At 35.0% G+C, this 26360-nt stretch overlaps 1 protein-coding gene and 1 long non-coding RNA gene across 5 annotated transcripts in view; one reads left to right on the plus strand and one right to left on the minus strand.

Annotated features, from left to right (window-relative positions):
* The window catches only part of LOC148127777 (uncharacterized), a 34196-nt gene extending 18599 nt beyond the window's left edge, over positions 1-15597 (minus strand). The window contains exon 1 of the long non-coding RNA XR_015739854.1: positions 15277-15597. This is a non-coding gene — a long non-coding RNA (uncharacterized LOC148127777). The remainder of the gene's footprint in view (positions 1-15276) is intronic.
* Positions 15598-15625: 28 nt separating this feature from the next.
* The window catches only part of PHIP (PHIP subunit of CUL4-Ring ligase complex), an 84510-nt gene continuing 73775 nt past the window's right edge, over positions 15626-26360 (plus strand). For 2 of the 4 annotated variants that reach the window (XM_026695125.2, XM_026695126.2), the window contains exons 1-4: positions 15626-16158; positions 16279-16337; positions 16429-16458; positions 16654-16713. In XM_026695125.2, the coding sequence (XP_026550910.1) occupies positions 16098-16158; positions 16279-16337; positions 16429-16458; positions 16654-16713 (210 nt within the window). In that variant the 5' untranslated portion in view covers positions 15626-16097. The remainder of the gene's footprint in view (positions 16159-16278; positions 16338-16428; positions 16459-16653; positions 16714-26360) is intronic. The other 2 variants (XM_087915032.1, XM_087915039.1) reach the window with 1 other exon arrangement.

Genomic DNA, 26360 nt, shown 5'->3' on the forward strand with positions numbered 1-26360 from the left:
TATCCATTGGTTGATAAGGTGTAATTTATACAGATTTCAAATTATACAAAACGCAATTTTAGTTTGCTGGATGGATCTGAAAAAATACATTACATTGGGCCATACATTTTATGTAATGCACAATTGTAGGTAAAATCTGTAAAGCTGGTTTATTTATTGATCAAAAATAGCACTCCATATTTAAAATGTTAAGTGTTCTTCAAAAGCCCTTTTTAAAAGTATATTTGAATCCCATTTAGTGTAGATTTCTTTTCTATAGCAATTAACAACCTACATTTAAGATAGTACATAGAAAGAAATGGTAGATGACGAGGTAAAGCGTACATTGTCTCAGTTTACTTAGAACACATACAGTGGTACTATGATGGAACTATTCTTTGCTAAGAAAACACAAATTAACATCTACTTGGACATTTTTTTTACTCACACATGGTAATAGAGGAGAGATGGGGAACATATGTAATGGCAAGCATTGACCCTCCCAAATATCATTTTCCATCAATATGGACTCTGACATAGGCTATAGGGTAAACATCTAAGTAGAAACCTCACTTGCATGCAGAGGCTAAAATTAAGGTTCTAGGTTTATAAGAAGCCTGAAGCCTGCAATGGAACACAAAGTCAGCAAAGGTAACTCTTGGTACTCAGAAGGCGGAGATGGTGAATGGAATAGAACTGTCACTTTTACATTACAGTTCTTCCTCTTCAATTTTCAATTCTTTGCACCATTGAAGCATACATCAGAATTTTTGGCAGCATCCTTTCTCACACCGTTAAGTTAATGTATAGGTGACGAGGTAGGATATTTGGTCGGTAGTGAAGAGTATTTTTCTCATAGCACTTGACGTTTCTACAGTTTGAAATAATTACAAAAAGGTAAACTTAAAAAAGTAAAATTGTGTGAGAAATATAAGTGATTGCATAATTACGTTGTACAACAGTTATTAGAAAATCCAGTTCTAAGAAGCAAAGATCCAAATAGCAATTAATCGATGTAGGTGGGCCTCGCTGATGAGAAAGTCAAAGGGAGAAAATGCATACCTTATTTTTATAAGATTGAGATCAAGAAAAGATCAGGAAAAGTTGCAAACTAAGAAAATAGGAAAACTATGCAATTAGTGAGATTAAAAGGAACTGAAATAAACTTTGAAGATAAGGGAAGTTTAATCTATAAACCAAAATTACAAAGCAGAAATCACCACAAAACCTCAGAGTTAAGAGAAACAGTATTAAGACTAGTAGAATTCAGTGTTCATAAAAATACACCTGTTTGCCTCTAATTTCTCTGGACAGAAAATTCCATTCATGGCACATCTCAAGTAAAATTACTGTACCTTTCAGACCTTGAATAGCAGGGAGACCTGGATGATAACTATGCAGTTTTTTGTAGCAGAAAATATTCTTCAAGTAACTTGAGTCCTGAGATATAGGGTTTAAAAGACCTGTATTTTGAATTAAAATTGATTGGTAGCTAGATAATTTTAGCAGTATTAAAGATACTAAAAATATAATAAGCCCTCTCATTTTGAGATTTAAAAGAACATGTTGATGTGAAGTATATGCATTAAGAAATTCTGCATCACTGTAAATAAGAATTATTAAATACCCATGGCTTTAATAGTCCATAAAAGAATTTTACAAAATGTGAGAGATAGGCATTGCTGGCATTTCTCATTTGAAGGTGAATTGTAACTTTGAATGGTCACTCCACACAAGCAAAGTACCAGTAAAGGAGGGGGAAAAAACTCCAGAGACGTTCCTGAGACAGGAAGTCTAGTCCTGCCAAGAATGTAATAAGGGTTAACGGAGAAGCAGTTTCTGTAAGCAACACCAGAATGTTTCCTTCCTGCCTTCCTTACAGGATTAGACCAGTAATTTTTTCTAATGAACGGTTCTCCAACTGCTTAGAATGTTAACAACCGGTTGTAGCGAATAGGTGCAAACTGGTAGAATCCCACCCCTGATTATTACCAAAGTATTTTACTGTACGAGGACGAGGAAAACAGGAGCATTCAACTTTCCTACTCTGCTTCCGAAATCCCTTGCTGTGGCATTAAGGGAACAGGAAGACACCAGACTCCACTTCATCATCTGTCTTTCTAATAAGGGAGCAGGTGCTGTTTATCTGCTTCAGCTTTGTATCTCTGCTTTTCTGCCTGAAATAAGTCTCTAGCCAGACACATTAATGCTTTCACCCTGGGAACCACTAGAGAGTGGAAGTTTGAGTATAACTGCTATGTCAATAGGGATGTCCATCTTTTATTTTTTGCTTTCTTTGTAATCCAGATACATGAAGCAAATATAATTTCAACTCTTTCTTATGCTCAATGACAACTACTACTTTGCGTACCATCAAGATTTGTTTAGGTAAACTTAAATATTGTTTTCTAGGTAAATGGCTAATACCTTTCAGTAGGTATGTGAAAGACTAAAAGCTGGTCTGGTTCATAAAATTATGCTTTACTTCCTGGCAAGATAACTAGTCAACCACACAAATTTCTATCTAATTTGTGCATTCTTGCAGTTCCCACATCTCCTTTGTTATCACATTTCTCATTTAGTAGTTAATTTCACTATATTCATTTTTTGCAAGTATGCTGCATGTAGCAGTCTTAATCTCAGGAGGAGTTTTTGAATCATCTAGAACAGGGTTCTCCAACCTTCTGGACCTCAGGGACCAATAAACTCATAATTTTAAATCCCGCGGACCAGAGATCCTGGAAAAATTCCAAAAAAAGTTTGCAGGAAAATTCCCTACCCTGTTTTCCTATCGATGGATCATTCTTTATTTGGGATTGCAGGATACCGTCTCCAGCTCAGTTCTCAGGGGGAGAGAGAGACTTTTGGCTTCTTGCAAGGAAAGCAGCAGAAGTCTTTCTTTCTCTCTCCCAAACTCCTCCAGAAATGAGTCTTCGTGAGATTTGTTGCGCTGGCACAGCCTCTTGGAACAGGATGCCTTACAAGGTCCCAAAGACTCATTTCTGGTGGAGTTTGGGGGAGAGAAAGAAAGACTTCTGCTGCTTTCCTTGCGTGCAGCCAAAAGCAGCAGAAGAAAGCAGCAGCCCGGTGTCTAGGCCAGGCACATGGGGAAGTTCCCCCCTGCACCCTTTCCCCCCTCCCCTCACTACCTCATGTTGTTTGCAATACAAGCGACGTAAACCTTGTGTTCTCACGGGCCATGTGGGCAACACAGCCTTGTGTTCCTGTGCAGCCTGGATTAATTTCTTTGGGGGCAACATTTCTCTGTGGACCACCAATTTTCTTGCGGACCACCAGTGGTCCCCAGCCCACTGGTTGGCAACTACTGATCTAGACTGCTGCTCTCTTAGGACCCTATTAGAAAGTGAAAATTAATAAGCACAAATGACTCTATTTAAGAAACCCTTATGGTCTCTTGTAATATAATATTTCCTATTAAATATGAACAGATGAACATCTCTAAAACAGGTATAACTGGGCAGCTTCAGAGTTGTATTAGAACATATATACATATTTAAATTTGGTTACATATTAATGCAGATATTGATGAAGTAACATTAATTTATCCATATAAACTTAATTTCTAGTTATATGTAATTGTTTCTTTTTTGAGATCCATATAACAAGCCCACGGATGTCGATGTCTTTTCAGGTATGCAGGCAGTCTACTATTTTAGCAAAGTTGCTTAGATTGCAGTGATTAATTACATTTCTGTGTTACATTTCTATATAGTTAGTATTTTTTTTAAGCAGACACCACTAGCACACTGTACGAAACAACGTTTGGTAATTTTTTATCCTTGAACCTGAGAATTTTGAATTATTTAAATGTGGTCTTGAATGTAATATCATTGCTGTCAACTCAAAGAATTTTATTTCAATAGCACACACATGCACACATACAAAGTAAAAGTACAGTAATTGTTAAAAGATTTAAAGCCTCCTGAAAGCATGGTTATTCAAATAAGCATTCACGAAAAGATAGCATTTATCACGAAGGCCAGTACTTCCCAGCGTACCACATTCCAGATGTCTGGGATTTCGCCTTCCATAATCCTCAATTCAGCATATTCATTAACATTTAGAAGATAACAATTTGGAGGCCATCCTGACTATCTCTGATTTTATTTCTTGTTCACTCAGAATATACTTGAAAAATCCATCATTATTACCAACGTCTGGCATCACTAATTTAGCCTTAACTATAAATGTTGAATGTGAAAATAATCCCAATATGCTGCACTGAAGTTGAATATTAATATTTTTAGCATGGATTTTAGTCCACCAATGCTTTCTGTTTAAGAAGATACATAGTTGGAAACATGCCGTTTTTAATTTCTGACATATTGGAAAACAGAAGAAGCCAGTTGTTGATGGGAAAGGCACTAGGTTCTCGCTTTTATGGTTTTGCTGGTTTATGGTTCTGCTGGTTTAGTTGTATTGCTGGTGTGAGTCACCCAGTGTTGTAATAAGGCAGCCGTACCAGAGGTGGTTTTCAGCAGGTTCTGACCAGTTCTGGAGAACTGGTAGCAGAAATTTTGAGTAGTTTGGAGAACTGGCAGATACCACCTCTGACTGGAGATTTTACAGGATCTTTCCCCTGCCATACCCATCAAGCCACACCCACAGAACCGGTAGTAAAAATTTTTTGAATCCCACCACTGAGCCATACGGATCTTTTAAATAAATAAAGCTAGAAAATAATGGTATATACTCACTCCTTGTTTAGAGTTCAAGTTTCATTCCACTGACCAGATTGTTGTGCAAAATTATTGTGTCTGTGTGTGTGTGTGTGAGAGAGAGAGGGAGAGGGAGAGGGAGGCTGCAAAAATTATCGGTTGATGCCATTTCATTTGGAAAATGTTTTTGCATAGCCATATCTGTTACTCCACGGCACGTATTATCAGGTATGTAAAATTGGATTGTAAATGTGTATCATTAGAATTTTTCTTTATTACCATCAAATTTGTGAATGGTCACTAACCAAGGTAATAACTAAACAAAGAGTAGGTATAAAAGAACCCACAATTCTCATTGAAATTATGTGACAAGTGGACAGTTTTAGGGAACAATTAATACATGCTTTATATAATAATTCTGAATGTTTTACAGAATTATGCAACATATTATTTATATTTGAAGATAGAAATGTCTTCAGCTTTGCTTCTGCAATACACTGGTCAGCCAATACCACACTGTATCTTTTTTCCATTCCCAAGGTATTTCTTTCTTCCTTCCTTTCCTTTTTCTTCTTTCTTTCTCTCTCTCTCCCCCCCCCCCCCTCTATCACAGCTGATTAGGAATTGAAAACTAAATTAGATTACTTCAAAAGAACACTATGTAAAATAGCTTGCTTAGACTTCTTTTATTATGATTTATACATGTCTGAAGCATTGAAGTTAGCTGTTCAACATTTATCTTTCGGCAAGTGTTAGGAAAGCAAACTATTAATCCTATATATTTGTACAATGGTAGATAAAATATTGGAACTCTGTTTTTCTAGCAAAAACTTAAAAAACCTAGTAGCAGTGACAAGGAGAACATGAATGAAAGTGACAAGGTAGCTTGTCATGCATGAATGAAATTTGAAAATAAAATTGGAATATTAGGATTTTAGAAAAGTCTGTTGTAGAACTAAGAATGGTTAAGGCATTATCCCTAACTTTATCCCTAACTTTCATTCGCCAGCAAATCATTTATCACTTGAAAATCCAAGGACCATACTGGACTTTGAACTCTGCTGTAGCCAAGAGGATCTTGGCACATCTAACATGCCAATTGCACACATTCCTAAAGTAGGAGCATCTTTAGTTACTTATATCCAGACTCCTGCAATGGACTCTACTTTGGGCTGCCCTTGAAAACTACTGCTGATTCAGAGTACAGCAAAACATCAATGAGGAACATGCCACAATATGCCCATGAGCCATCACTGCTTTGTAAAGTTAATTAGTTACCATTTGGCTTCCAGGTGCATTTCAAGGTTTTGGTTATCACTTATAAAGCACTTCATGGCATAAGGCCTGTTATTTGAGGGACTTCCCATTTTCAATAATTTCTTCCTGCACACAAGAATTGGCAGAGTGGATGCATTCCAGATTCCTTGAACCAATGTCTCGTCAGACTTTAGAAGCGCACCTTTTCTGTCCTATAAGAGTCCCAGCCTGCAAACATTTAAAAAGTTTTTGGAAACGTTGTTTTACTCCAGGCCTGGGTTATGACAGTTGTGGAGCCTCTGTTGGTCCCTCCCCCATCCCCCAATAGGTTGGACTTTTCCCCCCCTCCCCTGGTATCTGTTGTTCTAATTTTGTTTCACACTTTTAAAAGGTAAGTCATTCAAGGATGTATGGGTGTTGGGTAACCATGATCTCCAAAAATATAAAATACTATAAGTAAATAGAATTTATTCTTGTTTTCATACACTTCAAGTATGCTCTGAAAAGTTGGCGAATTTCAGATGATTTGAGATTCACATAGGGAGAGTAATGGAATTCCAATTGTAGGAAGTGAAGTTCTCATGTGATGTTAGATGTAGCTCCATAACAAGTAAAGTATTATAAGTTGCACATAAGTTCTAAAGATCAAACCAAATCAAATCTTCTTTCGATTATAGACCAACAAATAAAACACTTTGCAATTTCTTTAAAAAAGTCTGAATTTCTAATTCATCTCTTAGTTACTGAGATTTGATGGATTTTTTAAAAAGAAACAAACTTTTGCAATCACAATAATTCACAATCAATGATTGCTGCTATAAGTGCTAGAATTTTAAAGGGAAATTAAATAATAGTTTACATAAAATAGAAAGAAAATAAATGGAATATTAACTATAGTTCCTCTCTTTAGCTTTTGATAAGGAAATGCAAGGTATTACATCAAACTTAACTTTTGTTCTATTTTCTAACACGAATAATTCTTTTGTACTTTTTTAACATGCTATTTTTTATTTTTTCCAAGTTAGCTGTTTTAATAATTACAAAATATGAACAATGCATTATAGAATACAGATAGTAACTGAATAGTGCTTATACAATAGAAACTTGAAAGTGTTAGCTCTATGATTTAGATCAATTAAATATTAAAAGATGAGACAAAAATTAGATCAGCATTAATATTTCTAGGACATTAACATAAGGTTAATTATAATATTAATGTTACATAAGATTGACAAAAAGTTGCAAAATGCATTATATGAGATGTTTAAGCTTAAGTCTCCGCTATGTTGATATTGTTGGGCAGAATTTTTTGGGGGGTAGGGGGGGAGGGAGAGAAGATAAAGGAAATTTAAAAAGGAACTATTTGAAAAAAATTGGCAGGTATTTATCCCTAACTTTACACTTCAACTGATTTACCATATACTAACTTATATTCTTCAGCTGAACTCCTTTGAAAAGAGTCTGAAGAGGTCCTGTTCTATATTGACAATTACAGGGAACAATGGCAGCTGGGACTGGAATTTCCATTGCTAAGCGATGCTGTCATAAAGTGTGAAGTCACATGACGATTCTGCTTTGCAATGGCAGTTCCAATAGCTGTTGATAAGCCTGTTAGGTGGTTGCTGGTTGCAACTTCCTGCAACCACATGACATCATGCTTAACAGCTTCCCTGCTGACATTGCTTGTTGGAAGCCAGCAGTAAAGGTTGCAAATGGTGATCACATGACCATGGGACACTGAAACATCTTGTGAGTGGGTTGCAAAGCACCCAAATTACAATCATGTGACTGGAGACGCTGTGTTGGTTATAACTACGAATATTGGTCAGAAGTGCCACTTGTTCAGTGCTGTTGTAAGTTTGAATGGTTGCTGAACAAGTGATCATTAAGTGAGAATCACCTATATTTAACACTGATAAATGTATGTTTATTAAACAGTTTATTTTCAATTAATGATAGGATTGTGAAAAAGTATTAAAATCTGTATTTACCAATAATGCTACTCTGCATAATACTAAACTGGGCTGGACCTATTAAGTATTTTTGTATGGGAGAACATCAGGGATTTCAGGACCATAGGATAGAATGAGAAGTTGAAAAATATTCTGGAAAAAGCTAATAACCACAACTATACTGTTCCCAAGAAAGCCACATGGACATATTTATATAGTCATCAGGAGTTGTCTTTGATCCAAAGTTGTCTCTATCTTTAAATTAAGCACAACAAATTATTCATATGTCCATCAGTTTTGAATGGGAATTCCTTTTGAAATTAATGGGCTTGCTTCTGAATGATTATGTTTATGATATATTGCTTGATAAATTATTCATCTTAAGATCTCATTTTACTTTCAGTTTCATCAGGTAATTTTCTACCTAGAAAAAATGTCAAATTGGAAAATTATTCCAAATTATGGAAACATAAGTAAAAGTCATTGATTTTTAATATCGTTTTTGTAGTTAATGTTCAAAAAGTGAAAGAGAGCTTGAACAAAAGCTAAAACTTCTATTGCTTTATTTTAGTTCACCTCACCTAACATTTGAAGACTTGGTGTCTCTTTCAGTTCAGAATTCAGGGTAAGAACTAGCTTGCCTAACCCTCTGATGTCACTGTGAACATATGATGTGTTACAGTGCCATTGGCTTAATGACTTAAAAAGATTAGTCTGATCATTCACTCTGCAAAGAATAAATGTATATGTAAGTAAAAATGCTTCACTTTTTGGATGAAAATTACAACTGAAATCCAATAAAAGAGGCAGAGGCAACAAATTACAATTTTAAAACTATATGTTTGCAGTTGCATAATGCAAATATTCTCAGTTACTAGTGCTTTTATATAAATGCACTGAACAAGTGAAATAAGCTTTGAATATAAATGCAGCAATTAAGACCATGAAGGAAGCTTCTAATATAAAGGAGCAGTTGAGAGCTGCTCCTTCTTATTAGTGCACGGACATGTGTTGTTAAGACAAGGACAATCTTAGCTTATTGATTACTAACACACATTTAAAATGCTATGTTTGAAATGGCCAACAGGGATAATACATATATTACTGTATTTTGTTCATATGTGAAATATATCACTAGTTTTACAATATTTTTACACTAAAGATGTATCTCTAATATTTAACCGGTAACAGGCACTAAATATTAAAGGCACAGTCCTTTTGATACAAGTTTAGTTTAGTATGCCTATTACACAATATGCATAAAAGGAAAACACTAAAATGATTATTAGAACTAGTAATCACTGAGATTAAACTAAATGTTCTCAGAATTCCATCAATATTCTAGCGTAACTTTAAAGATATACAAATATACAGGTTTTTAAAAATTATTTAGCGGTCAGATGATTGTCTTAACAAGCTTTAATGGGTAGATAACCCCATATATAATTGATTTCACAATGACTGTAACGAGTTAAATCTCCAAAGACAGCAAATGTACACAACAGAACCAATAGCAATAATTGATTTTTTTCTACAAATATTTTGTAAATCTTATTAATAAAGTACTTTTGCTACAGGATTTATTTTTAGTATATATTTTATACTTATTTTTGCTCTTTAACAGACATAAGCTTTATATTTAAAGATACATGAATCTTTTAGTGTTTTAATGAATTCTAAAATAATTAAAATGGACTTCAAGACTTCTGGCATATATTTTAGAATCAGGTAACTTCTAAGAAGTTTGGTTAGACAGAATCAATGTGTACTATATATATATAAACTTAATTTGGGATAAGACATAAACTAGAGTAATTATTTGATTATAAACTTAATTTGGGATAAGACATAAACTAGAGTAATTATTTGATTAAACTAATGTAACTAAGGAAAAAGCAAAGTGAAATCAGGCTTCTTCAAACACTTGGTCTTGAAAAGGTGGAGATTGGTATATAATTTGATGATGGCATCTGCAAGAAAGCATCTTTCTACTCATATCTACAAGCATGTCCTAAGTATGTAAAACTTTGGAAACATTTCTTCTCAAGAAATACCTATGTCTCTATAGAAAATGTTACATTTATTTATTATTTAAATTTTCTGCCCCTCTCAATTCCGGGCAGTTTATAGGTAAAATTTAAAAAAAAAAACACGTTCAAGATGAAAAAAGTAGTTGATTAGATGATCTGAATTATCAAATCTCAACACTTGAAAGTTTAATGCAGAATCATATAAGTGAACCAGCAATGTCCATGTTTATTTTTGTAGAGATGAGACTATTAAGATCCTTAGGATCTTATAGGGCCAGTAGTGCCCATTCTGGGACCCTCCCAAAGTTTTGGATGTGGTTGTACCCTTCTGCTGTTGTATGCTGAGCTTTCACAGGAAAACAATTTCAAATGTGGCAGAAATATATTAAACACAATGAAATAATCATACTAATTGTATTTAATTATAAGACAATGCTTGTCTGGTCCTCACCTTCCTGGAATGTAGTGCACACTTCACTAAAATATCACTTCTACTGAACATGATTGTCTCTGTTCTATACACTATACATATAATAGAATTATCTCTTCAAAAAGCTACCCATATGTAACTGAATCTTTATATAGAAAGTCTAACCATTTACAGAATGAAGGAATAAAACATGCTTGAAAGGTAGATCAGACAGTTAATTATTCCTAAATTAATCAAGGTTTATAATGAGTGTTTCCTCTTGCTCCCTAGCTCCACTTGTATATTAGCTCAGATGCTTCAGTCTGAACATATGTTAACCAAAATTCATAAACAATAAATTTTGACTTAATCTCAAATAGGCAATTTATTATGCTGAAGGGGATCACAGAAGTAGAAGCAATAAACAGGTTATATGACTAATTGTGTGACAAAATTTAAGTCACAATAGTGTATAACTGTTGTGTTATTTGTTAATGGCATAGAATAGAAACTATTGATACATGTAACAGCAGCATTAAATATCATGTTCTATTGCCTGATACTACAGCTAAATGATTGTATTACAGGGTAGGCTATTTGGCCAATCCCCCAAAAAGTTGAAAAATGCTGAAAGATTTAAGCTACATAAATGTGATGATCATTTTAAAATATTTAAAATGTATCATCCTTTTGTGAAAAGTATGAATTGAATTAACTTCTTAGACAAAGGCTAAGTTTTTTTAAAAAAGCTTTCTAGACAGATTGGAATATTTTAAAAGTTATTCCAAAGTGATTCTTAATATCTCAAAAGCTATGCAATAAATGATGTTCTATGGCTCAATAACTTAAGTGTTATAAGCTAAGAACTAGACAAATTTTGCTTGTTTTGTTCTTTGTATTTATTGGATAGAAGTGTATTATTTCATTTGAACTGCCCAGAGAAAATTGAATAGGCACACAATATCAATTGCATAATAAACAAATAAAAGGTTCAAATTTTTAATTTTTTATTGCTATGAGCGACATTTTATAACTATTATTGAAATTTTTTCATTCAGGGTTCCCCTCAGAATCTTGTGTTAGTAAAGAAAATTCCCTTCTTCTAAAAAATAAAATAAAATAAGAAACTTAAGTCTTGATTTTAAAAGCAGACATGCTGAATCAGGAAACACCAGGAACATTTTATTATACACTTAAATTATCATTACAATGTCTCATAATATTGGTTTACTGTAGGATATAATACACTGCTACTTCTTATATCATCATGAAGTTTTTTTGTTCCTTCTGCTTTTCTGGTAACCACAGTAAAATATCATAGGCAATTGCAAGAGGGAAAAAATAGCAGGCATCACCATTACTCTTTTCACAGATACATCAAAATATAAATGGTAAATCATCTGGTCTACATATTGCATCACCTTGCAAAAAGAAAATTAATATTAAAGATAATGAAGAAAAACTAATTGGTATCATATCTGATTACCTAATTTATTGAAAATAAAGTAAAATATGTCTAGTATAATGCTTCAAAGTATGCTTAGTTTGGTTGTTTTAATACCTAACAACACCTTGAACTATGCAGATTGACTATCACTTGTTCTTCATTATAAAATGTAGAAATTCAAAAATGTAATTCATGTCAGGTAAAAGATAATTTTTTGCAAAAGTATTTTATACAAAAATTTTAAGCATTTATAGCAAGAATCTACATTTCAGAGTTTTGTAAAGGATTCTTTCTTGAAACATTTTAATGCACTGATAGTATATCTAAAATAATTTTGTAATGTTTAAATTAAATAGAAAGTGTTAAAACTATCTTCAATGGTATATAATACCAATACTACACACATATATAATTTATAATAATCAGACATATTTTACAAAAATCATTTCCCCCAAATATCCATTTTACTTATGAAAGTTCATAATTAGGTAGAAATATTTTCCATGAAAAATGATCGGAACTATTAGAATTGATTTTGACATTTCAAGTCTTGAACAACTTTTTAAAGTATATACTGTACAGCCATTTGCAATTTTTAACTATTGTAATTTCTCTAGATTAAATCAAATGTCCTAGAGGCTGAATTGAAAAGGACAAGCAGTTGCTATACACAGAACAGGGAAGCATAATTGATTCTCTCTGGACTAGGCAAACATCTGGTAGAGAAAGTTAGACATTTTTAAAAACAGCATGGGATATAGTGCAAAAATGTTGGAGAGGAGGTGGAATTGGAACAAATTTCTCTCTTCATTGTCCTTTCAGGATTTGCTTATGTATCAAAGTTCTTCCCTTCACAAAAAGGCTTTTTATCCCATATATTTAATAGTTCACTGCTAATATCCTATTCATATTTGCAAAGCAAATCCAAATAAATTAGGTGCCACAAGTTCCTATTACAAAGCAAGCCATAAAAGCTGTGATATAATTACTTCTGCACTGGAAAGCAAATCATGCAATGCAAAATTGCATAAATCCCTAATTTTTAGTAAGACTTCTATAATAGACAAAGTATTTAAACCAACATTTATTCCTATATGTGGCCTACAGAATTATCACGTGACTAAATACATCATATTTAAATACTGTACTATAGTTTAGATATGTTTTGCATGACAGGTATTAACAAAAGAGTTCATATAATTGTCCTAATTAAGTGAATACAAGTTCATTCATGAACTTTATCTTAATAGTCTTCAGAAAATATTGTATAGAAATCAAATTATTCAACATTAAATGTTAGGGGATATAAAGAACAGCGAATATTATTTTATGATTAATATTTCTAATTTCTTAAAGATAAGTCATTTTCTTTATAAAGTAAGCTGTTATCTTCCAGCAGTACTATTATGTATGGGAAATGATAAATATCCTATTAATGACCTCAAAAATGAGATGCTCATATTTAGAAAACTTAAAACAAAATCATATGTCAACAATAGATTCCCATAAATACAATATGATTTTGTAGAAAATTATAAAATCACAATTATAACATACTATATTTTGAGCAGCCATTTTAATTTAAAAGAGACAATGTTCTTCATATAAAGCAAGGCTCATTTATAACAGAATTGGCTCACAAAGAATCATCTCATCACAATGAATCAGTACAACTAAAACAAGAAGGATAGAAATAAAATTCAAAAGCAATACTTTGTAAGGAAACCTGGAAAATCTTACTGAGATTAAGTACTTTACACAAAATTACATTGCAAACTGAATTAACAAAATATGTTATAATTTCAGAACTAAATATCACCAGTAATCTCAATTTGTTACAATACCAAAAGAATACTTAATCTTCTATGGAAGAAAAAATAACTTGCATACAAGAATAATAAAGAATAAAAGTTCACAACTCTTGTCTGTAACTCTTCACTTATATGATTAATATTTTTGATACAGAATTATTTGTGTATATAAATTCAATTATGCAATATGAATTCAAATAGATTATGCAACATGCAATACTAAAACAGTAATTTCAAAGTAAAAAAAATAAATCTTTTCATATTAAATAATTAAATATACCCTCAATCTGACATAAACATAATTCATTAGAATAAGCTTATTTTGCATCCATAAGCAATTTAAAAAAGAGGTATGACCATTTTCTAAATCTATCCACAATTTCTGAGAATTGTTTTTTATTTTCTACATCATAAAGTTACAGAATACTTAATTAAAAGAAAATTATGGATAAGAGCAATGGAAGTAACATTTGTATTCTAATATATATTATAGGCAAATATTACAACCTAGAATGAAATGGAATCCATAAAATAGTTGTACAAAAATGATTGATATAATAGGTTTATTATACTACTAAAACCAGTTAAAATGTTACAAAAGTAACATTTGAAATACATGTAACTTTAGTTTATTTTATAGTAATCAAAGTACCATAAATACAATGTTTCTTTTCCCCTCCCCAGATGTAACCTAAATTGTGTTGGATTAACTACATGCAATAGTTTATTTAATTTTCCTGTACATATTTTCTAGTGTAAAATGAAGCTGAAACATTATTGCTATCATTCCTCTTAAAGCAACAGTTTATGCTAAAACAAGCATTTGTGTAGTAACTGTTTCCTTTTGTGGGCCCAGTTCTGAGTAACTTGATCTATAGCTTCATTTAAAATCATCATAAACAGACTGCAATACTATAACTGGTTATTAATTAAACGCTGTATAGCTTGCATTAGTTTTCCAGTAAGGGGAAAAAAGCATTTTAGATTAGTTTTACTGTTAAATATTCACTGGTCAAAGTGTAAATGTAATTGGCCTATAACTAATGCAACCCAAATATTTCAGTGGCTACATATCATTCTTATTGGAGGCAGAATACACACCAAAAAAATCTTATTTTCACTATCCAATCATAGATTCTTCAAACAATCAATAGGTACCGGTATGCTTTTGGCAGAACATAAATAAACCTGCTCTTCACAATGAAACACAAGGGGTCATTTTTGGCAGATTAAGTCTATTCATTGCCTATATGCAGCATGAAAGACAAAAAGGAAATGTGACTATTTAGCTCGCCTAACGCTTCTGTTTGTTATTGATCCAGCTGTAAATTACCTCACCAGAAATGCAACCATACTTCCATTCCATCCTTCTCAATGTATATACATTTTCATAAAACTGTATTGTTCGTACAAAATGGGGCGGGGGGAAAGCCCACCATCTCCTATTACTAAACTGGCAGCGACCAGGAAGAATATTGAGGCTAAAATTAAGCACAATTGATAACAGGATATTATTCATTATCTCAACCAGAGAGAAAAAAACCCCAACAACAACAAAGGACAATTTACCGAAAACGCTTAGCAAAACTAGACATTTTATTTGTCACTCACCCCGATTCTCCCACTCATACTGAGGAACACTCACACAGGAATATATACATATAACTATATACATATATATGTATATATTTATACATGGCATGGTAACTTACAAGCAGATGCAAAGCTGTACCATATAAAGGCGGCAAGGAGGGCCATGAAAGCAAGAGACCCTGGCAGGACTCTGCTCAACCTTCCTCCCTCCCTCTTTCCAAAAGGCCCTGATAACGAGGGCTAAGTGGAGCTCCTCATGCCCGCCTCACCCAGTGAGGCCTACGGTCCCTGGGGGCATTTTTGCCTCATTTGGTTCCTATTTCGGCTACATTGAAACTAAGCAACTTCCAGCGCCACCGCCGCCAACGGGCCTCTTCCCCTCCCCCCTCTCGCGCGAGGTATCCCTCCGCCGAGGCCTCCCAGCTCTTCACAGAGAAAGCGCCTTTCTGCCGAGCGAGCTTTACCCGCCCACCCTCCACCCCGCCTCTGCTGCTCCGACATCTTCTTCTTCCTTCCACTGTTGAGCCGGCACTCGAGTCTTTCCCGCCTGCCCCGGCCCGCCGAGGACCGGCAGCCCAGCCCTTGGAGGGTTGTTGGGGGGGTCGAAGGCGACGCGGGGCAGGGGTGCGCGGGCCAAGGGGGTGTGCGCGCCTTCAGGGAGGGGGCCGGAACTCTTTGTCGCGGCGGAGGGATCGCTCTCGCTGGCGCTGAGGCAAACGGCCAGGAGCAGCGGCGGCGGCGGCAGCAGCAGTAGCAGCATCGGCGGGTTTTGCTGCGAGTTGTTGTTTCCTCCTCCTCCTGCCCGGGGCTCGAATGGTGGAGCTCCGACTCTCATTGCTGCTGAAGAAACCGTGACAGCCACTGGGGGAGCGTGCTTTTCAGCTGCAGGGCCCCATCGCCGAGGAGCTCGGCCTGAGCGAGCCGGGCTCCTCCGCTCGCCATGTCCGGGGACGGCGGCTCTAGCGGCGGCGGCGGCAGGCACTCGGCGGAGCTGCGAGCGGGTAAGTGGGTGCCGGGCCGGGACTGCCGCCTTACAGGCCGCCTCGCCCCTCGCCTCGTCCGTGCTTTCACGGTGTGTGTGTGTGTGTTTCCCCCCCCCTTTCTCCCCCTCCCCTCTGCAGAGCTCTATTTCCTCATCGCTCGCTTTCTGGAGGACGGACCCTGCCAGCAAGCCGCGCAGGTAAGGATCGTCGCCGGGGCCGGGCCTGGGAATGTGGCTACTTCCCTCGCGGTGCCCCTAACCCTCTTCCCCCATTTTGTTGCTCCTCCAGGTCCTGATCCGAGAAGTCGCCGAGAAGCAGGTGAGTGGTGCAGCGCCTTCCCCGCGTTTCTTCCCTTGCCCGCCCGCTTGCCGGAGTGCCAGCGGCTGCGGCGGCCTCGCCTCCTCCCTCCCTCGTCGGGGGGCGGGCGGGCGCTCCGGGGGCTGTTTTCTGGGGGTGGGGGGAAAGGAAGGGGGTCTCTCTTAGTGACGGGCGATGTTTTTTTTCCCTCCCCAGCTGCTGCCCAAGCGTACGGACTGGACTGGAAAGGAGCATCCCAGGAGCTATGAGAGCCTAGTAAGAGAAGCGGCCAGGCGGCGTGGTGCGGTGTGATGTACTAGGGAAAGTTTGCAAGCAGCCCTTTAAAAATTGAATTTCCCGCAATTTTTTTAACAACTTAAAAAAAAAAAATAAGGGCAATTTTTAAACTCCTGCTTTCTGCCCGAGAACAGGCCAGGTTGTTTTGTTAAGTAGAGCAGGTGTTGTCTCAGGAGTCATCTGTCTGGGGTCCTGCAGTTAGGGTAAATAATAATAATCCTACTAATGCGAGAGCCGTAGAGTCACTATGCTAGAAATAAAGGTACGTCATGGATGTTGTGCAGGGAGAGCAGGAGGCGGGAGGGGAGGAGCAAACGAGAGAGCTTGTGGGAGCCAAGTAGGCCTGTAGGAGCGCTCTCTTGTATGCAGTCCTATTTCACATAACACAATAGGGCTGTGCAATTATTGAGGAATTATAAGCAGTCTTTATAGACGAAATCTCTGTTTTCCATTTCTTATTTTGCTGAAGAAAACAAAGCAAAACAGGCCGGGAGAAAAGCTGCTGGTCTTACCCTGGCGGATAGTGTTAATGTTAAGATCACACAGCTAACTCTGTCTGAATGTGGTGGTGGGCAGAGTGTTGTTCTTAAACTGATATTGGTTTGACAAAAACAAACATGTGAACTGTTGTTGTTTTAAGGCACACTTAGCTTGCACTGTGTATAATTGATCAGTTTGTGGTTCTATTTGTCCGTTTTGACTAGAGACATTTTTTGTTTCACATTCAGGAAGGAACATCTATGGAACTAAGCTAGGAAACTTATGGATCTCTGATAGACTATTGTTTGGGATAGTTATCAGGGGGATTTTTTTGGTAGTTCAAGGAAGTTTTTACTGGCATATAGAATGTATTTTTCTTTACCCCCACCCCCCATGCAGCAGAAATGTCAGGAGTTTGATTTTAAATGAAGGGTAAAAGCAAAACATCTCACTCACTTGTAGAGCAGGTAGGGAGCTCTGATTATGGATTTCTTAGGACTTTTTCCCTTGAATTATAATCAGTCACATGTCCCATTTTTAGCCAAATAAATTTTATTTCATCATATATAGATAAGCTATGGTTTGGATCTAGACTTTTAATAATCAAGAAAGAGATAAACTTTGCTTGATTCTTTTTCATATTGATATACCAATGCCACCTTTAGGGTTTTTTTTCCTATATGTTGGACAGCAAATTGTGGAAGACAAGTTTCTCTCATGGGAAAAACTGTTAAAAGCCACTAGCCTTACTAGATTCAGCCTTCTTCCCCCATCCCCTCCCTCTGATTCATTATAATGCTCTTGTCTGACAAGTAGAAGAAAGTCGCCCCAGAGTATAAGCTCACATGGTGATACGATGATCTGACACCTTTGAAGACAGATACGTTTCTGATGCCAATACCTAGATAATTTAATAATTTTGGACTATAGATGCAGAAAAATTCACATGAATTTTGTAGTAGTAAAGGCTGATTGTAGGTTTTTTTGCAAAGCAGAAAATTATGCAGATAGTTTAAAATGACTTTTCCAAATGGGCATCTTTTTCACAACAGCTTTTAATTTATTGTTTGTGACAAAATAGTTTCTTATGATCTTAGTTTGGGCATTGTTGGTAGAAAATATTTGGAGAACATGAACTGCTTGCTAAAAGATTAAGGGATTTTATATTACGTCTCAAACTTAAGTATGAAATTAAACTTCATGACTTTTCATATATTGTTCTAATTTTAAGGGTAGTACGGTTTTACACATTTAGAAAATGTAGCTTTTGAAATATATTGCCTAGTGATAATACTACTTAAATAGAGTACATGACTATAAGGAATGCAAGAAGGTAAATGCAAAGTAAAATGTATATACAGCTACTTACATTTTTAAAGCAACATTTTGTTACTGATTACCTGCTTCAATTTCAGAAATCAGTGATCATAAGGATACTCATTTAGTAAAGATACATTTTTATTTTATTTAGAAATTGTATCACTTTGGTCTAGTTGGCTTAGCCAAGCTGATTGCAGAGCATATTTTAATGCTTATTTAAAACTTAGTTTACTAAGAATTGTTAGAACAAAATCTGTAGCTAAAGTAATATATTTAGGTTGATGGGTCGGAAGTTGTACGTGCAAGATTTATCTTTTGATTTTTTTAAATGCATCTTATAAATAAATGCTATTAAAGGTAGTTTTAATCTTGTTGAATATTTTTATGCATACTTGAAACATTAATCTCTATTCTTATATAAATGTTAGCATTTATCATTGATTTAACTTAGTGCTAAATTGTGCTGTTCATGTTTAAAGTTTATTTCAGTTGAACAGCAGTATTATGAACTTTTCTTTCTTATATAAATAGCATAGTTCCGACTATAAAAATCAAATGAAAGAGCACGTGTAGCTTTTTTAAACAGATGATTTCAGTTTAGCTAACATCTTAACTGGTATTTGAATTTTTACAAATTAATGTGTTCTTAGGCAGCAATACTCTCAGCTTTACCAGCAAACTTTAGAAAAGTTAAAAGGATAGTGCTGTTTACATCCATTAATTTATTTTCAACTGTATAAGTATTTTATTGATCATATTACAAAGGAATAATCGTTGCAGAAAAACAAAAATCTTAGCATGCTGCTTAAAATATTGATAAGAATCAGTTATCAATTCCCAGTTAAGTCAGTGGAGTTTTTAGAATAAGAAGACAACTGTGCTTATTATTATAGATCCAAAATCATAGAAGTCTGAAGAATAAAATAAATGGAAGTATACATTATTAATAGATGTCTACCTTATTTCAGATCTGGATTGTTTTACTTAAATTTTTAGCCTAGTGATCTGGTTCACATGATGTGCTGAGCAATAATGTGAGTTATCTGGGTTAATATGTTATGGAATTTAGGCACTATAATTTGTAGGTCATGATATAGTGATTTTATATTATGTAGTATTTTTGACCCTTAAAATTAATCAAATGCTGAAAGTATTCTAATTTTTAGAGGATTTAGAGACCCATTTTTCTCCTCCCTGTCTTTTAAACTTGGTATGACCAGGACATGTTATTTTTTAAAAAATAAAACAGCAATGTGTGTGTGTGTGTGCATTTCCACCTTTTTCCAGAAGCTCAAGGTGACATACATACTTTCCATAGTTCTACAAGTCTTTGTATGTCACAATTGTTGAGGCTGAAATTCAGAAGGGATTGTATAATATACCAATCCAAAACAGTTCATTCTTTTTTTCTTTTTTGAAACATTGGAAAAATTCCACACGCACTGAAGTACTGGTCTTGAAGTGTTAGATAAACAGTTGCGTGGTTTTAATGCAACATCTACATTAAATATTGATAATTTTCTTCAGTGTGCAGGAAATATGTATTTTTTCTTAGGACTGGATACTTTAAAGTGGTGAAAATGAAACTAATGTAAAATAAGCTTTTAGGTACTATTATCAAAGTTAATAAAGACAAAAAAGTTCAGCAAGAGAGTTAGTAGGCAGCATCAATAATCCCGTGAAGAGTTTACACACTTTAGAAAGTATGTTATACTGTTTTGCAGAAGTTAAGTATTTCCAGAATAGTTTTTCAGATTTATTTGGTATTTCTGTGGGGCAAATATAGGACCATCATTAAAAATTTCATACTTCAGGGGGCTAAATGTTCCAATCTGGAAAACCATTTTGCTGATTATTTAAAATGTTTCCCCCCGCCTTGGTGATCATATTTATAATTTTGAGAAAACAAATCATATTCTAACAAAATGACTGCCATAATGGTGGTGAGAAATTAGTAAAGGCTAAAAGAAAATAAAACTAATTCCCAATTATATTGAAGAATGTGGACTTATGAAGAGAGCTTAGGTGTGAAACCTAAAAATCACAGTACATAAAACCTAGTAGAAAATCCATTTTACAGAAAGTACATTGTTGATAATCTGAGAAATACAGTGAGGCAAAATATGTACTACCATTAAAACCAAATGTGACTTTTATCTCTAGTGGCCCACAAAACCCAAACATATTCCCAAAGGCTAACTGTATACTGCATAGACATAGTCTCCTCCCCTGCATCATTTTTAACCTTTCAAGATGTTTCCTAGTATTTCTCAGTGTGTCTTGTTTTCTATGTACATTTTAAAGCAAAAGTCTTGTTCATATTTACCTGCCTTTTTTATATTCTAAAATAGTTCCAGGCTCCATGTGGGATCTGGTAGCATGGTTGGAAGTAAACAGCTTTAGACTTGAGCTTCACTTTGATGTATTCCAATTACTGCCTAGTTATTTTAATTTCAAGAAAAAAGAAATGATTCAGGAACTCTATTAGGACCTCGGGGGAAGTACACAGATGCAGTGCTGCCCTTAGATGCCAGATTAGGTCTGTATGTTTGTGAATTGGAGACTTGTTACTTTTTATATAGTGTTCACTGCTGTTAAATTCTTTACAGGTATATAAGTTACATTGTAATAAAAAGAAATTGTGATCTAGAAAGTAATTTACTTTTTCTAAATGAATAAATACTGCTACTGTAAAATATTGCTAAGAATACTTTTTTTGTCTGCCAATGGAAGTACAATATTAATTTAAATGTAACTACTTATGCACTTAAAATTTGAGGTTTCAAGAGATCGTTTTCACCATATTTTGAGAGCGCACATGAGGAAGAAGTAATTGTTCTCTGTGGATCTGTGAATAGATTTGGCTTTACAGACATTTAGCTTCAACTTTTGCTTGCCTTAGAACTTTTCGAATAGCAACTTTTGTTTATAAGTTAAAAGGTAAATATATGGTGGAGTCGGTACAATCTTGCACATGTCTCTATTATTTAGTGACAGTTTCTTGTGAAATGGGATTTAATACCATACGTGTACCATGATTTCATTTTTCTTGAAAAGTTAAACCTGGAAAATGATCAACAGTCTGCAACTATATTATATAAACAGACTGTTTATTATAACAGTAATTGATAAATGAAATTCAAACCATCAGCTTACATTTATAACTTGGATCTGTTGATTATGCTTCCTGAGGAAGAAAAAAGTTTTCAGAGTGCATCTCAAACCTTGTATATTAGTTGCCAAATTTTGGGAACTGAGCTGGACAACAGGTGGCCAGAAAGAAAAATTAAATCCTTTGCTCTGGCGTTTGTGCGATAGGAAGAACACACTGGACCAGATTCACACAGGAATGTTTCGTCGTGTTCTCCTTATTGTGAATAAAATACAAACAAATGGCATATCCATAGCATTTCTTCAGATCAGCTAGCTATTTACAGATTCAAAATCCTGCTTTGCAAGGAAATCCAATAGTATCTGACAATTCAGATGTATGTAGGGAAAATCTGATCCTAGAACAGTCAGATACCCTAATTAGGTGAAATGCTAAATAGATGGGACCTGGGCAAGAAAAAATATTAGGAATGGGAAGCTAAACCAAGGATAGCTGAAAATACAACTGAGGGCAAAACCGTGTGGTTCACTGAAATTCTATCACATAATGAGACAAAAATAATCTCAGTTGGATTATATGTGGAGCCATAATCTTCAGTTTATACCTTCAGTTCCTTTGGAGGATATGGCTAGATTGTTTAAAGGGTCCTTTTCTGATTTTATTATTAAACTTCCCTGAACCTTAGTAGAAGATTAAAAAAATCTAAAAACTAAGAAAATATTATTGTCATAGTAGAAGATTTAAAAAATATCCTTTCATATACTTGGAAGTACCCTCAATATGGCAGAAACTGTCTTGAGAAAATGATGGGAACCTTCTCTGGCATAATATTTTGCTTTACCATGGAATGTCCAATAGCTAAAACTTCAGGGATGACTAATTCAATAACTTAACACATATTAACTATGAGAGATTGGGGGAAGTTGGGAAAGGAATTGACCAAAAATAGAGAGTGGGTCAGTTGGCAGCTTATTTCATAAACTATGTAGCCAGGCAGAAAAAAGTCTGGAATAAACATTTCAAAGCAGGTCTATCATAATTAATTCACTGTGAATGCAAGTGTGAAATTCCTTTTTCAATTTCTTCAATTCCATTTTACCCTATTGTCAGGGTTCTAAGTAATATACCCATAGCAAACAGAACATGGCAGGTAAATTCCTCAAAGAGTAGTTTTATTGGATATATTATATTGGCACAGGTTTGTGAAAACCGACTCTGAATGTTCCTGCGGTTTTCACCTAATTAAAAGTAAAAGTTTTCCCCCCTTCCCCAGTCACATGGTCCAATCAAGGTGTTGTCCAGTTGCCTAGTAGCTTCACTCCCCTTTCCGACCACCTGTGGGAATGTCCTTGGTTCCCAGGAGAAAGTATTTTGCTTTGACTACAGACCCCAGCTATCTCTGTTCCCCCCTCCCTATCCCTCAGCTCCAGTATGGCAATACTGAAGCCTCAAAATGACCTTGGTCAGGTCAGCTTCAAGGTTGCCAACTATATTGGTACAGCAATTCCTGCTATTTTGGTCATGACAACTGTGGGATTCGACACTAACTCTGATACTTACTTGATTGTATAAACGCAGCTACCATGATTTGTAAATTTGTGTATACAACCAATAGTGATTTATTTAAGTAATCTAGTCCTTTTTTTTTCCTTTTGGAAACGTGTATTAAAATTTCAGATGTACTCTGTACATTGAAATACTTGATTATCTTTAAATCACGGATGGGCACCATCTAATTTTACCTTTTTGTGAGTCTGGTAGGAGCTCAACCCACTTTTCCTCAATGTCTAACAGAACAGCCATAAGCTGAACTTTGGGGAAATATTATCCAGCAGGGTAATGGGAGAGGTGGGGTGTAATGAAGCTCTATAATCACTACTCCTGATGTCTAGAAATTGTGCTTCATCTATGAGAGTTGAGCAGGGATGACTGAAAAGAGCAGCAAGTGTTTTTCCCTTCTCCTGTGTACAACAGAAGTTTTGTCAGTACAGTCATAGCGTGCTATGGTCATGGATGATTGCATTATTTAAAAAAAAAAAAACCCATTAAAAAAACACTTTAGAACAGCTGTGTCCAGCCTTTTGGCTTGCCTGGGCTGCATTGAGTGAAGAGGAATTAAATAAGGTGTATAAAATACATAAATAGAGTTAATATACATAAATAACAAATGTATGTGTGTCTGGGTTTGCATGTGTATATATGTATATACATATTTGTTTTCTTAAGTTTTCGTGAATACCATACATGTATATACATATACATACAAGGAATAGAGCCAGGGGACCTTTAGTTTCTTTCCTAGCCAGATGGGGAGAGATGCGACATTGTGAAAAAGTATGTAGAGTTAACTCATAGATTTCTGCTGGCCTGGCACTGATTTTTCTCTTCTAGACTCTCTTCTGCTACATGGTTATGTTCAGGAAGAAAGAATTAGCATAGAAAACAAACGTTTAATGAAAACTTAGGATATATTCTAAGAAGAGTATGGCTCAATAGAAAATGCTAGTGGTCAACAGATGACTGTTAAATTACATATTTTGAATATGGAAAATAGTTTTCAGTATCTTGACCTGAAGAAATTATAGGTGGACTTGTTTCTTATTACAGTAAGGTAGTACAGCTTAACTTACAACTGCAGTTGAGCCCAAAATTTCTATTAAGTTAGCTGTTAAGTGAATTTTACCCCATTTTATGACCTTTCTTGCCACAATTATTAAGTGAATCATTGCTGTTGTTAAATTAGTAATGAGGTTGTTAAGTGAACAACATATTGACTCCTTGTCAGAAGATCACAAAAAATGATCACATGACCTCAGGACACTGCAACTGTCATAATATAAGTCAATTGCCAATTGTCATCTGAAATTTGATCATGTGACCATGGTTTTAAGTATAAAAATGGTCATAAATAACTTTTTTTTAATGCTGTTGTAACTTCGACTGGTCACTAAATGAACTGTTGTAAATCAAGTACCTGTACTGGAATTCAGCCTTATCAAGCTGATAATAATTAATAAGCAGATAGTGTAAAATAAATGAATTATCTTATTCCTGAACTATATAGCAAAGTCCCAATTTTATTCCTCCCCCCTCCATTTCTCTTCAAAATTAATTCTAATATGGCGAGTATGGCTTCTGTACCAGCTTATCACTTTTGTGTGTGCATGTGTGTATATATACATATATAGCAGCAATATTTATGTGAAATAAAACTAATATTTGTTAAATTTATGGATATAGATCAAAATAGTGAGAAATCCCATTTAGAAAATTAACTGACTCCTCATGTGACAATTATTTTTGTTTATACAGAAACAAATTTGTGCATGCTCTATAATAAGTCTCATTGAGTTTAATAATTCCAGCTGCTTTTATGTTGGGAATGTATTAGTTTAACCCAGATTTTCTTTTTAGTCACTCTTTTGAAGTTTAAGAAGAGGATGCAGAAATGCCTATGATTTATTTGAATTTGTCTAATTTATGGCATTCCCATTCTAAAGAAAATATTTACTCCAAATAACATGATAAAAGAGAAAAAAGATCAGGAAAAAGGAGAAAACGTGCTATATTTTAAAAGTGTAGAAAGCAGTTTATTTTATAGTTTACATTATAAGAAGAAAATTTGATGTTTCATATTCTTGGAAAATGTAATGGTGTTACAGATGGTTAGAATCCTTCAGTATTCTTGACATCTAAAGAAATAAAAGAAATAATTGAAAGCTTGTTTTGAGTTTGAAGCCATAATACCAACTATTGGATTTTCATGTATTGCAGAGCAAAAACTACCTTTCAATAAAGAGTCTGTGGAGTGTACGTCTGTATGTGTGATTTTTAAACCCTCCTCCCTGTAGCAGTATTTTGGAGGATTTGTAGTATTTCCTTCCTATACTTTTATATACACCATCAATAAGGGCCATTCCTATCTTTTCCCACTTGGCTGTCTGATTTTAAAAAGTGAACAAGTGCTTTTAACTCTCTGATAGATATGTGTGAAAGAGACCCGAAAAGAATTAAGAATAGTTGTTGTAATGATGTTACTTTTCCATTGAGATTTGGTACAAAAACTACCATTGCTTATGATGGTTCTGCCCTTACCATCCTTGCTATCCTATAGTTGTTTTTTTGATTCTGACAAAACAGAGTGCTCTTTTTTTTTCCCCTTCAAGCATTTGACAAAGGCTGGATAAATGTTATGGTTACAACTGCCTAGATGTACAGATGTGCAATGACCAATGATACTTTAAAGTCTATGATCAACTATTATTTTTCACTCTATACCTGATTTTAGTTAGCAGCATCAGCCAGAAAGCTGTATCCTATATCAGAGGTCTTTCACTGTTGGAATAATGCCAGGACATTCAGTAGAGAGATGCAAAACTTGGCTCTGATTGGTAACTTAGTATTTAGCCTGTGGGAAGTAGAGCCTTTTCAGAGCAATGCATTCCACGCAAAGTCATCAGTGTGTTAGCAGTGTTTCTATCCAGCATTTTTCCTATCAGTGTGCATCAGCTACTGCTCTCTACATCATGCTCCTACTTACAAGTCCTATCAGGTTTCTAGTCTTTACTTTTGTCTGGAATAAGTGAATTTGCTACTTCGTTGGGATCACTTCTGGTTTTGCTTACGAGAGTTGCAATTTTAAACATCTTGGTAGATTCCAATGTTTTTGAATATTGGTGTTAGACCAAATTTCTCTTAGGGGTCAGTTGGCATA

The sequence above is a fragment of the Pseudonaja textilis genome, chromosome 1, assembly GCF_049901715.1.
Source record: "Pseudonaja textilis isolate UNSWEBS1 chromosome 1, rPseTex1.2, whole genome shotgun sequence".
Classification (NCBI taxonomy): Eukaryota; Metazoa; Chordata; class Lepidosauria; order Squamata; family Elapidae; genus Pseudonaja; species Pseudonaja textilis.